The sequence below is a fragment of the Hirsutella rhossiliensis genome (assembly GCF_020360975.1).
Source record: "Hirsutella rhossiliensis strain HR02 chromosome Unknown scaffold00017, whole genome shotgun sequence".
Classification (NCBI taxonomy): domain Eukaryota; kingdom Fungi; phylum Ascomycota; class Sordariomycetes; order Hypocreales; family Ophiocordycipitaceae; genus Hirsutella; species Hirsutella rhossiliensis.
Genome location: NW_025408683.1, coordinates 1,525,877 through 1,539,390, shown reverse-complemented (window position 1 = coordinate 1,539,390; position 13,514 = coordinate 1,525,877). Strand labels below are relative to the sequence as shown.

Sequence of the window (13,514 nt, the reverse complement as noted above, 5' to 3'; positions counted from 1 at the left end):
GCTTGCCCTTATCAATCTCACCTGCGTTTTGGGATGCTACGAAGTAGTACAGTCGCCCTGCGCATTTCCCGGCAACCAGATGATAATCAGAGACGTCACTCGACTTCACCAGGCTCTCCCGGGCTTTGTCTGGAATTATTCAGACGACAGAGCGACTAGTTTACTTTTGCTCGTACCGGATCTGACTCCTGCCTGAAGCATCATCTACGTGGTCGCAACTTCACCTGTCGCACTAACACAGCTTCTGTTGAGTGACCTGATTGGTTTCAAGTGGGTGCTAGTCGGTAGCGCTAAGACGATCAAACCCGAGCATTCTAACCTTCGAGAGTGACGCTCAGTCCATCTCTCTCTTGCAGGATTATCTAGGTGTGGACGGACTCTACAGTCTCTCTCTTGGCGTCAAGTGTTTCGGCTAGTCTGGCAACTCGGGTTTTACTCCGGCAAGTGGCTGGCATGTCCTTTAAAAGACAGCAGGGGGCCAACAACACACAAAGAGCCATATTATTATGATACGTGCTCTACAATTGGCGATGCAGTCGCTAAGCGATGTCAAGACGCTGGCATCCAGGTGCTTGGCCATGTCTGAGATGGATTGATGCGCTTGATTGCATACAGACCAGCGGCCTCCCAAGGTCTCGATCTCCTTGGGGAAGCCGCATCGCTTAGCGAATGGGTCGAGTGGATTCCCGTCCCTGGTGGAATAGAAATTAGTCATAGAGCCCTGAATGTCAGGCGTGCTGTCGCGTTGGAAGGGCAATAATGGCAAACGATAGAAGTTCTAAGAATAGCAAATTGCTATGACTGCGACAAAGATGGATAAGATCTGATTGCCTAGGCGATATTTCAAGGAGATTGATAAAATTAATGCAACATCATTAGATTGCATCACCCGGACCAGGGGGCTCAGCGTCAAGTCGTCATGTTGCATCGCTCTTCATCTTAATATTCCTTGCCACGGCACCAGCCTGTGCCGGCCAGGGTTAAACATGAAACGCGGCATGAACATGGCCATACCATGCCACCCGAGGGTTTGCTCATTCTCTCAACTACAAAACGGCAACGCAGGCTAGTGTCAATAGTAGAGCAGCTTCATCCGACTCTGCCAATGCTTTAACCCGGAGGCTACTATGGCTGGGGACCGTCCTCTTGACGAGTGCAGAAACTCATAGCAAAACAAGGGGCCAGCTCACGAGCCATATAGAATAACCCATGTTGAGTCACATATAATATCAACCGTAGTCGAGCCGTCAGCTCCTCAAAAGTCTGCGAGATCTAGTCGAATTGCGCAACTAATGTCCCCGCTATATATTTTCCCTTAAATCCGTGATTCCAAGAAATGCATCTGTCCCTGTTTGGCAGGTAGAAGTTAGAGCAACCGGAGACACGCCTCATGTCTCCGATTCTCGATTGAACTGAATAATGTAAATATTCACTTGAATATAAAGGGCATTTATCTAAATATCTTACCAATACAATAAGATAAAACTCTACCTGTGCCGGAATTTATTGCTTAGAGTTCTATGAGATTGATAAATATATGAAACTATTTTCAGTAGACGATATGACGACATCGACGCTGGTGTTGTATGTATCTGATATGGCTCCTGTTTCTGGGGCCTCCACCCCCCCCCCTCCCTCGTGCCCCCTCCCCTCTTACCCCAGCGTCCCCCAGTAGTGGGAGCAACGTTATCTTCCGAGTCCTGTCACCAGGCGTTACTGTGCGCTGCCTAGTCAGTTGCTTTACACGCATAGAGAAGCTGCCTCAGTCAGCCACGTCACAAACCCGCGGTCAATGCAATTAACCGCCTTGGCTATGGCTAAGTGTGGTACGTGATAGAAGAATTTCATTGTTTTCGCTTTTGATTTTTCCTATGCCGGCAATAATGCTGCTTCACGGGGAGGAGATATCTCGGTTGAGGTTTGCGCACTGCTGCAGGCCGTCTTAAGGCCACATTGTCCGAAGACCCCTACCTGATACTTTGCCAACAATAAGATAAGCGAACAGAGGCCCGTTTACTTCACGGGACGAACTACTTAGTGATCTTGCTTGACCTGTTGTTCTCCACCGATTGTCTGCGACATATTATCCCATGCTGTCTGAGGTGTTTACATCAAACATTGAAAGCGACGCTGTTCTATAATAAGAACCCCCACTTCCCTTCGTCGTATTATTCCGTATCCGTACTCCGAGTCGGGATACGTACAGTATTGTTGCCGAGTCAGGGCCCGCAGATCCTGCCGGGGCGAAACCTTGTTAGGCCTTGCATTTGTCACCGCCCCTGACGGACCAAGAGAGGAATCTGGCGCATATTCTTCACATTGAGTCCTCCCTCATAGGGGAGGAGGGGGCAAGGCCAAAGAAAAATGCCCTCCGTGAAGGTTTCCGCAGTGCATCATCTCAGTACGCATAAGGGATGCTGTGTTTCTAAGCAAAGTACCTTGAGCCCAAATCGACTTTGGAATCATGATGCGGCACGTCAACGGTCCACAAATTACTACATTAAGCGATTACAACGCATGGATCGTCTGGTTCTAAGCGCAACGCAGTAGTTATCATCAAGGCCCAAAAGGGGGACCTGAAGCTGGAAATAAAACAGAAGTAAAGTGTGCATATGTTTGATCAAGGGTTTGTTACATTAAGCCCTTGCGTATCCAAGGAAGGGTAGTCTTTGCGTGCGTTTGACGTCTACATGAAGATCGGTGATGGGGAAGCGTCACCACATTCCCGTCGTTAGGCCTGTCCGGGGCGTCACTAATTAGCTGAGATGACGGAAATAATCACACACGCGTTATCAATGGCGCTACGTACAGTGCTTCTCCGTCAGACTGCCAGTCTCAAACTTGGCGAGGGTCGCGTTTCATCGCCTCCGCATGACTTCGTCGCTTGGGCTTACACGACCGCCGAGTGATACATGGTCAGTTGGTAGCGGCCCAGTCTCCGCAATGGCCACGACTTTTACTACATTCGTCTCATCAAAGGGCGGCCCGCGACATATTCTCCGACAGGGGCCCCAGACCGCCGGTTGAAGCGGCAGTGTGCTTCCTTTGCCCCTGTCGTCGGCCGCCCGCCCTAGCGCAGCCCCCGAGAATGGCGGAGCCGCAGCACATTTCCTGTGGAGAAAAAAAGGGAAAAGGAGCGTTTCGAGTCCGAGCAGCGGCAACTGGAAGACTTCTATCCATGGGGGGATCGGAGCTGGCGTCGGTGGTTTGACGCCTGCCTCCCGCCCTCCGGTCTGCTGTCTTAAGTCTTTAAAGGCGCGGAACCCCGGATTTCCGTACTTGCAAAAAGCTTCATGTCCCTCTGCACTTTCTGCGGCGCCGTCACTCGATTCGCTGGTCGACGACTCTTCGCTGGTCGAATTCATGGGGCTTGCTTATTGATCATTTGTCGAGCTGGAATCTCGACATTCTCGCGTAATTGCTCGCTTTGACACCCCGCGGCACGAAGCAACGACCTTGGTCGCCGGCAAGAAAGGGACACCTTCCCCCATCTCCTTCATTCCCCCACGAGCCGATCTGCTTCTTTGCAGCGGGCGACGAAGCTGCCGACCATGGATGCAGACGCAAAGCCTCAATGTGGGGGAAAAAAGGAAGCGGCAGAATATGACTTGGGCCTGCACGTAGCAGGGCTTTGTGAGTAGCCTAGCCGCGTTGCTAAGACTCGATACTGATGACTTGATAGTCCTGGTTCTGGCAGCATCATGCATAGGTACGGTCAAGCCCGACTCCCCTTGCTGCAGCTTTCCCGCAGGAAGCGCCCCGCGCTGACTTCACGCCCAACAGGCTGTGGCTTCCCCGTGGTGGCCAAGAAAGTCAAGTGGATGAAGATTCCCCCAAAAGTCTTCTTTGCTTGCAAGCATTTCGGAACCGGGGTTCTCATAGCCACTGCCTTTGTTCATGTGAGTCCGGCTCCTAAGGCTAGCTTACCACACCAACTGGAGGCGTCTTGGCTAAACCTTCGGCCCAGCTTCTCCCCACCGCCTTTGAGAGCCTCGGAAACCCATGCCTTCCCAACCTTTTTACAAAGGATTATCCACCACTCCCCGGAGTCATCATGATGGGTTCGTTGTTCACTCTTTTTGTGGTTGAGATGTGGCTCAATGCGAAGACGGGAGGACACTCGCACGGCGGGCCCACGGGCGAGAGTCTCGACCTCAACAAGCTGGCTGCCCTGCACTCGCCTCGCCATAAACAACCACCGCCGGCCTTTGATGAGGCCAGTTACGGTTTCCCAATGGACAGGAAAGAGCCTGTTGACATTCAGTCTGTCAAGAGCGTCTACGAGCGGCACGTTGCTTCTAACGTTTACGACGACGACAATGCGCGAGATAGCCTATCAACCATGCCCGCGTGGTTCGTCGTCTTCTACGAACAATATATTCGCCAACACAACCAAATGATAGATTTGGTAAACTCGCAGCAGCAATCGAACTCGCGATCGCCCAAGGTGAAGGATGGGAGTGAGGTTTCTACATCCGAGGTGGTCTACTTGGACGAGGAGAACCAAGCCGTCGACCCACAGGTGTTCAAGAAGATGTCGACAAACATCACATTGTTGGAGGGAGGCATTCTATTCCACTCCGTCTTCGTGGGAATGACGATTTCCATCACTATTGACGGCTTCGTCATCTTGTTGGTCGCCATTCTGTTCCATCAAATGTTTGAGGGCCTTGGCAGGATCCCGAATCGCCGCCGTGCCATATCCCAAGGGAAGCTATCGGCCGTGGCTGCTAGTCTTTGCCTTTGGGACGACGGCCCCATTGGTCAGGCTATTGGCTTGATCACCCGGAGCAGCTATGATCCGAGAGCGCATTCGGGCTTATCATCGTCGGTGTTTTCAACGCCATGTGAGTGTACCTCCTCTCCACCGGAGCCCAGCAACCAAGCCTGTGGCTGTTCTTCAGGCTGATAATTTCCACTCAGATCATCGGGTCTGCTTATCTACGCCGCTCTGGTCGACCTCTTGGCCGAGGATTTCCTATCCGAGGAGGCAAATCACTTGATGAACGGCAAGAAGAAGGCCATTGCGTTTGCCTGGGTTCTTGCCGGAGGTAAGAAATCACCCCGACTATAGCTTCCAACTGTCGCTGACCTCGAACTCTCGAAGCCCTCGGCATGTCCATTGTCGGAGCATTCGCTTAAAACCCAGCAACGAGGCGAATCACACCAGCTGAGAAGCAGACAAGACCAGGCGCTTACAAACGTCGCGGCCTCCACGTACACCTGTCTACCGCCTGCCCCTAGCATGATAGCGTTTGCTCGTTATTCTCTTTGATGTTTCTAGACATGCTAGATTTGCGAGCAAAGACGCCCTTGCGAGGTCTGTGGTTCTCGCTACGGATCAGTTGTGTACATGTACATTATGGGAGGCTATGCGTTCCGATTACGTTGCCATGCAAGGCCGGGACGTCTAGAAGAGCTGGGTGACATGTTCCATCTCAGACTCTATAGGTGGCCACATTCGACCAGACGCCGCCGGCCAATGCCACGTCGTAACATAAATAGAGGGTTTGAAGCATAAGCATGTACCGTTTATGAGCGACCCTAGTTTAATAAATCTGGACTGGGTGAATGCCTCGCTCTGCCAAATATACTCTAACTTGAAGGCTCAACCCATAATCTCTTATCTTCTCTCCCCAAAACTCATTCCATTCTAATCAATAATGCCTCTTGATACCGGTTTCCGTTTGCATTCCTCTCAAGGTTTAGCCCCTGACTTTCTCCGAGGAGTTCTACTCCTACTGACGTAAGTTGCCGTTCAGACATCCACCTACCTCCACGTGCTACCTGTTCGCCTCTTATCGTTTTAATAATTTTCTGGCCTTCTGGCCAGTCTCTCAGTAAGGGTTTGAGCTTTTCACCTGATTGACACTGGAGTTCACGTCTCATTTATTACAAATAACTCCGGCAAGATTAATACTGGTAAAGTTGAATGATCATCTGTAGTGCGTTGGTAGAAGGCAGACCAGGCGATGGAAACATCGGAGAGGCGTTGAGTATGTTATGTCATTATTGCCGTAACAATAATGTTGCTCTCTGGTATTAGAAAGGAATACAGCTAAAAGGCTTGGCCGGGGGAAAGAGCAGACACGACCGATAGTGAGAGCTATGTGAAGCATCTGTGATCACAGGCTGTGACTTGTTGGAGATTTCCATGCCTCTCCACGAAGTACAGCAGCCAAATATATCAGCTAACAGGGCGAAGAGTGCGTACGGGCCCGGACTCGAGGACTCGAGGGCAGCTGGCTACCGGGACCGGCACACCTAGGTTGCCACATAAGGTTGTAGGGCCGAAATGGAGATTATATCAACTCTCGGGCAGCCAGTCGGCTTGGCATCGATGACAAGTGGCCATGCCCTTCGTAATAGAGTAAGTTATGAGTGAACAGCACCCGGTTTAGATCTTCAGCCTGTCAGCTTCGAAGCAAGCTCGCTTCCTTGGCGTAAAGGAATGATGTTCTCGGTACGCGCAAATTAGACACCTTGGCGTGATACAAGGCACCGGGGCAGCAAACTTTTGGCTAACAATACGCCCGTTGAATAGCGTGAACCGTATGGCAACGAAGAACTCTGCAATAGTTACATCTTTGGTGCGGTACATCTTCAAATACTGTCGAGGGACCCAAATTTCGAGGCTGAATTAATCCTCTTCCACTTTGTATCTGCCATATCTCCTCCAGGGGACATATCTGCCGACTCCCACCAACATTAATATCCCTACCTGGGCAGCCTCCTCTTATCCTGCATCGCTGAGTACACAAGGCACTTTCACACAGCGTATTCGCGGGAGGTCCCCATTCCTGAATCAAGCACGGACGCTCTTCTATCACGACAATGGTGGACAGGGAGCTGTGGCGCCTTCAGTCATCCGGTAGAGTTTCCGAAATATAGTAAGTTTGTGAGCTGCCGTCGCCACGAATGAATAGTTCCATCTTCATCTATATTTATAATTACTATGCTATCATCGACTTTTCCGCAGGCATCAGAGCTGACGAGTGGCTGAACAGGGGTCCGGTCTTTAGTGACGGAGAGTACACCTACCCGCCCATTGCTTTTGCTCTTTACGAGCCACACCAGATTCCCGTTACTCTGACCCTCCTGCAGCCGCTGTGAACGGAGCAGAACCTGACATACTCTCTCTCTGATAAGCAAGCCCCTTCCTCGCCGCCAGGCATTTCTTGCCGCATTCAATTCTGTTCACGTCGCTTGCGCTCCCTTTGCTTATAACTCCTCTCCTTTCGTGCTGCTAGATTTTTCAATCACACCCAGAACCCCTGCTGCGGGTCCGTAGTCTTTTTCTGCTCCGATATCTGGCTAGCCAAGTTTCATATCAATGACGTGAACGAAGGCCGAATGGCGATACTCGGGTTCGCCGACGTAATCATTCGTCACTCGACTTGGACAATAAGTTAACCGAACGTCATTTTTCCAGGTCTTGTCCTGGAGGTTCGGCGCCTGCCAGCATGTTCCCTTGACTGATTTCGAGCATGCGCAACTTGGCGCGAGATCGTCACCTCGCTATTCTCTTCTCTGCACCTACGGGGTCTCCAAAGCGATTGCTACCCACAACGAGCCAAGTTAAATATCAGCAGCCTTGCACCGTGTTTTCATGAGCACTTTATCCGACCTGTTTTATTTGAATCGACAGTGGATTCGGTTCAAAGACCATTGTCAACTACATTTGCCGCGGAGATGAAGTTGCTTCGTCATCATTCATAGGATATGTTCTCTGCATCGACCTGCGGCGCTGATAAGAAGCATAGCTAGTCCAGCTAACGTACTGCTGCGTAGCCAGCAGACTCATGAAAAGTATTTACAATATCCAGTTAGGTTACCTAACTTTATGCGCTATCGGCGTTGTGTAACAGCCACACCGTCCAATTTCTTTGTTGCATCGGGGCACGACTTCTCTCCAAAGACGCATGGCATCTGAACCCGTCTGAGAAACCGATCTCGCGCGGAAGCGACCGAATCTTAGGTATCTTCATCCTGCATGGCTTTTCCCAAAGCTCCGGGGTTTCTAGGCACGAACCGGGCACGGTACCGCTTTGGCATTGCCACCAAGCTGGTGGGATCCGCATTGCCTCGTATCGGGTGGCAGTCAACCTGGTCATGCTTCTCGATGCGGAAGCTGTTGAATAGCCTCATATAAAGGAGATAGAGTTCCCTGTTGGCCAACAACGACCCAGCGCACATGCGGTAGCCAACGCCATATGTGAATAGAGGGCGTCGGGTAGCTCCAGCCATCGTTCAGGACGGAAGACCTCAGGATCGGACCATACGTTGGGGTCTTTGCGCATTAGCTCGTTCCAGCCTGGGCAGGGGGCTTGATTCTCGACTCACCCATATTGCAAGCCCAAGCGTTGAGGAAAATCACCGACCCCTGAGGGATCGTGAGACCCTCGTAGACAACGGTCTTCACGGATGCCCGCGGCAGGGCAAGGCGCAGGACGGTAAAGTATCGCAGCGATTCACGTACAAGGGCAACAATGTATTGGCATTTCTGGTCGTCGGCAGATTCACACATTGGCTGGCTGTCGTCGTAAAATTTGCGTATCTCCGACACGGCCTTTTCTTGGATTTCGGGGTGCTGAGAGAGAAAGGCCATGAACCAGGCGACCTGTGTGGTCACGGTGTCAAGACCGCCAGAAAGCATCGTCAAGCTGATGGAAGTGAGTTCATCCTTGTTCAGCCTTGCCTGCTTGTCCATTATGACGTTGGCCTGGATACAAGGGCTGTAGCTGCCGTTGGCGATGCGATCATCCAGTCCCTTGTTGAGGGCGGACAGGTACGCGTCGCGCCGGCTGCGCATCTCCTTGGCCTTGGCCGAGTGAAGATTAACGGGGTTCAGGCGCAAAATAGGGATGAAATCCTGGAGGTTGCCCGTTGTAGACCGAAAGCGGCTAATCTCCTCCTCGACATGGGTAATCTCGTCGAAGAGGTCATCTTTTTGGCTCTTCAACCGGGTTCCCCAGTTCAAGGTCAGGGCAAGGGAGAGGGACAGGCGCTGGATCATGGGCATTGGGTCGGTCGGGGCTGTTCCGGCCTCTCCATAGGTGTACAGCTCCTTGATAAAATCGCGGGTCTCGACGTCAAGGTGCGAAACGTACGTCTGCACCGAAGGCTTGTTGAGTGCCGAGGCGGCGCCCTTGCGGCGACGCTTCAGCGAGTCGCTATAGGGTGACGTTCCAATGGTTGTACCGGCCGTATCAGAGAGAATCTAGGCAAAGCCGTTAGTGTGCCATAATTTTGAGAGGTAACGATGCCGGGGATTTGGTGCGTGCCTTATGAAAGGTGTAAAATTCGGGCCTCGAGCTCATGGCCTGGGCATTCTGGCCAAAGATGGCCTTGGCCGCCGCGGCCGAGTTGATGACGACGACCGGGACATTTCCCAGCTGGATCTGATAGACATCGCCGAACGAGCGCGCCCAGTCTCGATACTTTTCGGCAGCGTTGACGCGAATGTCCCAGAGGTTCCCAATCAAAGGCCACCCGGAGGGACCCTTCATGCCACTGATGCGGGCATTGTGCCGGACAAGCTCGTTGATGAAGAGGTATATGAGGGGGGCCACAACAAAGGTGACCAGAACCGATTGCCCTGTATTGTAAAGGAGCTGGTCCTTGAGGGAAAGGAGGAGGTGTGCTATGGTCATGAGAGGCAACGTGCAGGTGATGAATGCGAGTGTTGGGGAAGACGGCTTCGGACTGGGGCTGAACAGGCCTGTCTTCAGTCCCATGGCCTCTTTATCTACCCGCCTCTGCCAAGTTTCAAGCAATGTAGACTGCGAACATGACTCTAGCAATAGGCCGGGGGCCACCATGCAGTAACCAGTGATACAATGATGCAGCAATGGATCCACCACAGGGACCTCAATTGCGGGGAATACAGATGATAGGCGGCGGTGGCTACAGACGGCACAAGTTTTCATACCGGCAGCCCTCGGAATGTCGGAACGCGCGGCTGACGGGTCCGAGCAAGGGTCGGGGGAGCGAGTCATGTCCTGCATTCTGTGAGCCATGCAATACTTGTACAGTAAACGCCCACATCCGTAAGTAATATCCCATTCTTCCGCGTGAACGCCAGAGCCCATACGCCAGCCGCCCTCTCGGAACCGCTGCTTGGAAACGTGGTGTCGATATTCCGCCCCCACCTCTTCCCTGCCTAGTGAACCTCACCCCGAGGACTGACATGGAGCCGAGGGCCATGGATGATGACGCTTCAGCGACTGGCGAGGCCGGGCCCAGGCCGCCCAAGCGACAATCCCTGGGGACAGAAGGCCCACGGCGACCAAAGCGTGGCAAGTACACACCGGTAGCATGGTAGGCAAGACGCCCCTTTGCCAGTGAAGAATGCAGACAGAAGGGCTCATAGACATCATGTGCTGCCAGTGACGAGTGCAAGAAGAGAAAGCTCAAGTGCATCCCGGCTGGCGATGGGGGCTGCGAGCGCTGCATCGCCGGCGGGCTGGCATGCGCCTACGCGTCGGGGCCGCCGCCGGCCACCAAACAACGGCATCAGAGGTCCGTCCCGTCCCGCCGATGGCATCGGTATGCATAGCCAGGCTGACATTCTATTCTCTCGGCTACAGCGACCAGGTTCGGTCTCTGAGCGATGAAATGGCTCAACTCCGCCAGCAGGTTGCCGACTTGGTGGGCACTGTCAAGCAGCTCAAAGACCATTCGCCGCGTCCCGCCTCCATGGCGCTGCAGTCGCCGGACACGACCATTGTCCAGTCTCCCTCGACTGCCCAGAAGGAAGCTGCGCCGAAGCAGCCACAGTTCGTCGGGCCCACCAGACCGTCCTTTGGCCTCCTGGTGGGCGAACGATCCTTGACGCGCATGGGCATTCCGACCTTCGAGTCCCCCCCTCCGAGCGGCGCCCAGTCTCCGGCCGAACCCCTCCGGGAGATAACGTCCGAGGCCGAGTTCTGGCATCACTGCACACCGGGCGAGATGGCAAGGCTACTTGCCGTCTTCGAGGAGGAGGTCGAGTCCGTATACCCTTTTATCGACATTGTCGAGCTCGCGTCTCGGGCACAGCAAATCCTCGACTTTATCCGAAGCGGCAAGTCGACAAGCGGCGAAGTACGAGAGGAAATGCAGCTCCCCGTGAGCGCCAGAGATGTTGAAATGGCCAAGGTTGCCATAGCCACCGCCCTGGCCGTTGAGGCGCACGGCAAAAGCAAGTTGAGTGCCACAATAGCCGAGACCGTAGAGCGGAATGTATCAAGGATCTCGAGTCCCCAGGTCGAGCTCAAGGAGATCCAGCTCCTGACTATGCTGGTATGCTTTCCCCCTTCGCCGAGTTGGTCACCTCAACATGACCCCGACTGACCCTCCATACGCAGAGCATTTACTACTTCCACTGCGACGACGAGCTACTTGCGTGGCGCACCATTGGCATTGCTGCCCGCGAGGCTCTAGAGATGGGTCTGCATCGCCGAAAGAGCTTGTTTGACAACTTCAGGACCCGGACACTCGTCGCCTGGCTACACGCGTCTTTTGGTGCGTCTACGTGCTGGATCGCCGATGGAGCTTTGGGACGAGCCTATCCTTTGCGCTCTCAGACCGCGATATAGATCCCGGTCTCCCTGAACCGGTGAGCCGAGCACTACCTCGAATCTGCAACGCGATTACACTAACGGGCCCCCAATGACTAGGATTCCGATTTCTGCTACCTCAAGTGCATGGTAGGCTACGGTCGGCTCTGCTCCAAGCTCTGGGACGCTATTCCGCCACTGGGTTCCGCCTCTCAGTCTATCCCTGAGGAGACAGTTCATGCCTTGGACCTGAGCACGCAAGACTGGCTCGAGTCCATTCCCTCCCATCTCCGACTCCGACACCCGCGCCTCGGACTCGCGGCACGGACCCAGCCTCGCGTCTTGCACCGGCTCCGGGCCTTGCTCTACCTGCGCGGAAATCACACGCGCATCTCCGTCTACCAGCATTATCTCTTCAACACAACCAGCATCACGGCGAACCTACGAAGCGCATGGCTGGTGGTCAACATTGCGCTGGATAGCGTGCAAATCCTGGTACACTTGAACGCAACCACGGACATCTACTCGCGGCAGCAAAACGCCTTCAACTACTTTTTGGTCAGCGCCATGGCGGTGATTTTCCTCGCAGTATGTCATGCGCCCAACATATTCACAGAGCCCTGTAGGAAGGCTTTTCTAGACGCGGTTGATCTCGTCCGGGGCTTCTCGCGCCACAGCGTCGTGAGCCGGAGGCTGTGGAAAAGCATCCGCGGCCTGCTGCCGCGCTTGAGGAGCCTTGGTCTCCAGAGCTCAGACGGTTCGTGTACCAGCAACGATATGGGGCCTGCGAGGGGTAGCCCTTCGCTGTCGGGAGGTGAGGCACCAGGCGTGTCTGAATTCCGAGAGGCGCTGCAGGATCCGATGAGGACGGACAATGGCAGCAGTCTTTGGGATGCGCAGACCACCAGTGACATAATACCCGAGACTGAGATGAGCAACTCGGTCCCGGACATGTTTCAAATGAGAAATGATCTTTTGGACATTTTCGATGCCCTCGGACAGGGCCAGCACTTTCCAGGAGAGTTTGGTGCTCACTTCTATGGTCCCGATGACACGGATTTGTTGAATGGAAGGGGAGGGGAGATTTCTCGACGACTTCAGGGATTGATATGAGTTTGTCATAGACTTGAAGCAACGCAAAGTTAATGGAGAGCTAGTATATCTTTGTGTAAAGGCTCTGTGTATGAAGGCTGTGCAGAGCAGAGGCCGGTGCCAGCTAAAGCTCTGCATTTGGTCTATAAACGTTTCCTATATACTTGATTGACTAGCCCGAGAGCTCATTTTCGAAGAAGACCATCATGGCGCCCTGGTGCACCGACTTTGCGACAGCTTTCAGCTCTGCGTGGGCCGCACACTCATTGTCGTAGTAGGTCATGTCGTCTACAGAGCGAAAGACAGAAATCACTGCCAACGTGAAGCCCTGCGCCCGTTGATCAGGCTTTGCCTTCCCCGCCGTGACTGAAAGCAGGTAGGGTTTCCCGTCCTGGGTGAAGCCGCGTTAACAATTGTAGGCACGCTAAATTGTGAGTCTTATACTGGGCCGGCACGCGGGCCAGACTGACCTTGACGGCCTTGGTCGGCATCTGCTTGTACATCTGCAGCAGGCGTTCTTGATCCTCGTTGCCGGGGACTTTGAAGAGGGTCACTCGATGGATTGGTGAAATCATCTTTCCTGGCTCCTGCTACTTTCCGTGGAAACAAGTCCAAGAATAATTCGATTGCAACACGGCTGGCGGGGATCGTGGATGAGTTTTTGGAGGCGTTTCGATCAGGGTATGTTGAACGTCTATGGATAAATCTCTCACCACGGCCTTTTTACGTCGTGAACGGAATCTCGGAATCAGAACGAGCAAGGCCATGTAGCACCGGATACTGCCTCTAGACTACAGATTCTCTGTTTATTCGACGACGGAGTCGACGAATTGTGTCTACAAACTGTGCTACAGCTGCTGCCGCTTGCCCTGAAACGGGACC

General features: G+C 53.4%; 4 protein-coding genes across 4 annotated transcripts; 2 read left to right on the top strand and 2 right to left on the bottom strand.

The window, feature by feature from the left end:
* Nucleotides 1–3,551: 3,551 nt before the first annotated feature.
* HRG_10889 (ZIP zinc transporter domain-containing protein) lies at nucleotides 3,552–5,142 on the top strand (the record flags this gene model as incomplete). Its single annotated transcript, XM_044869359.1, has 7 exons — nucleotides 3,552–3,633; nucleotides 3,683–3,709; nucleotides 3,784–3,899; nucleotides 3,968–4,723; nucleotides 4,807–4,847; nucleotides 4,924–5,051; nucleotides 5,108–5,142. The coding sequence occupies 7 exons, from the start codon at nucleotides 3,552–3,554 to the stop codon at nucleotides 5,140–5,142; spliced, it is 1,185 nt and encodes a 394-aa protein (XP_044715708.1).
* Nucleotides 5,143–7,974: 2,832 nt separating this feature from the next.
* Nucleotides 7,975–9,653, bottom strand: HRG_10888 (cytochrome p450 domain-containing protein; the record flags this gene model as incomplete). The annotated part of the gene is made up of 5 exons (XM_044869358.1): nucleotides 7,975–8,167; nucleotides 8,278–8,290; nucleotides 8,344–8,416; nucleotides 8,480–9,220; nucleotides 9,285–9,653. 5 exons carry the CDS (start codon nucleotides 9,651–9,653, stop codon nucleotides 7,975–7,977), a joined length of 1,389 nt encoding a protein of 462 aa, XP_044715707.1.
* A 536-nt stretch (nucleotides 9,654–10,189) lies between these two features.
* On the top strand, nucleotides 10,190–12,653 carry HRG_10887 (fungal specific transcription factor; the record flags this gene model as incomplete). Its single annotated transcript, XM_044869357.1, has 6 exons — nucleotides 10,190–10,320; nucleotides 10,390–10,521; nucleotides 10,590–11,283; nucleotides 11,349–11,505; nucleotides 11,568–11,599; nucleotides 11,661–12,653. 6 exons carry the CDS (start codon nucleotides 10,190–10,192, stop codon nucleotides 12,651–12,653), a joined length of 2,139 nt encoding a protein of 712 aa, XP_044715706.1.
* Nucleotides 12,654–12,804: 151 nt separating this feature from the next.
* Nucleotides 12,805–13,207, bottom strand: HRG_10886 (stress responsive a/B barrel domain-containing protein; the record flags this gene model as incomplete). Its single annotated transcript, XM_044869356.1, has 2 exons — nucleotides 12,805–13,023; nucleotides 13,103–13,207. 2 exons carry the CDS (start codon nucleotides 13,205–13,207, stop codon nucleotides 12,805–12,807), a joined length of 324 nt encoding a protein of 107 aa, XP_044715705.1.
* Between the last annotated feature and the right edge of the window lie 307 nt (nucleotides 13,208–13,514).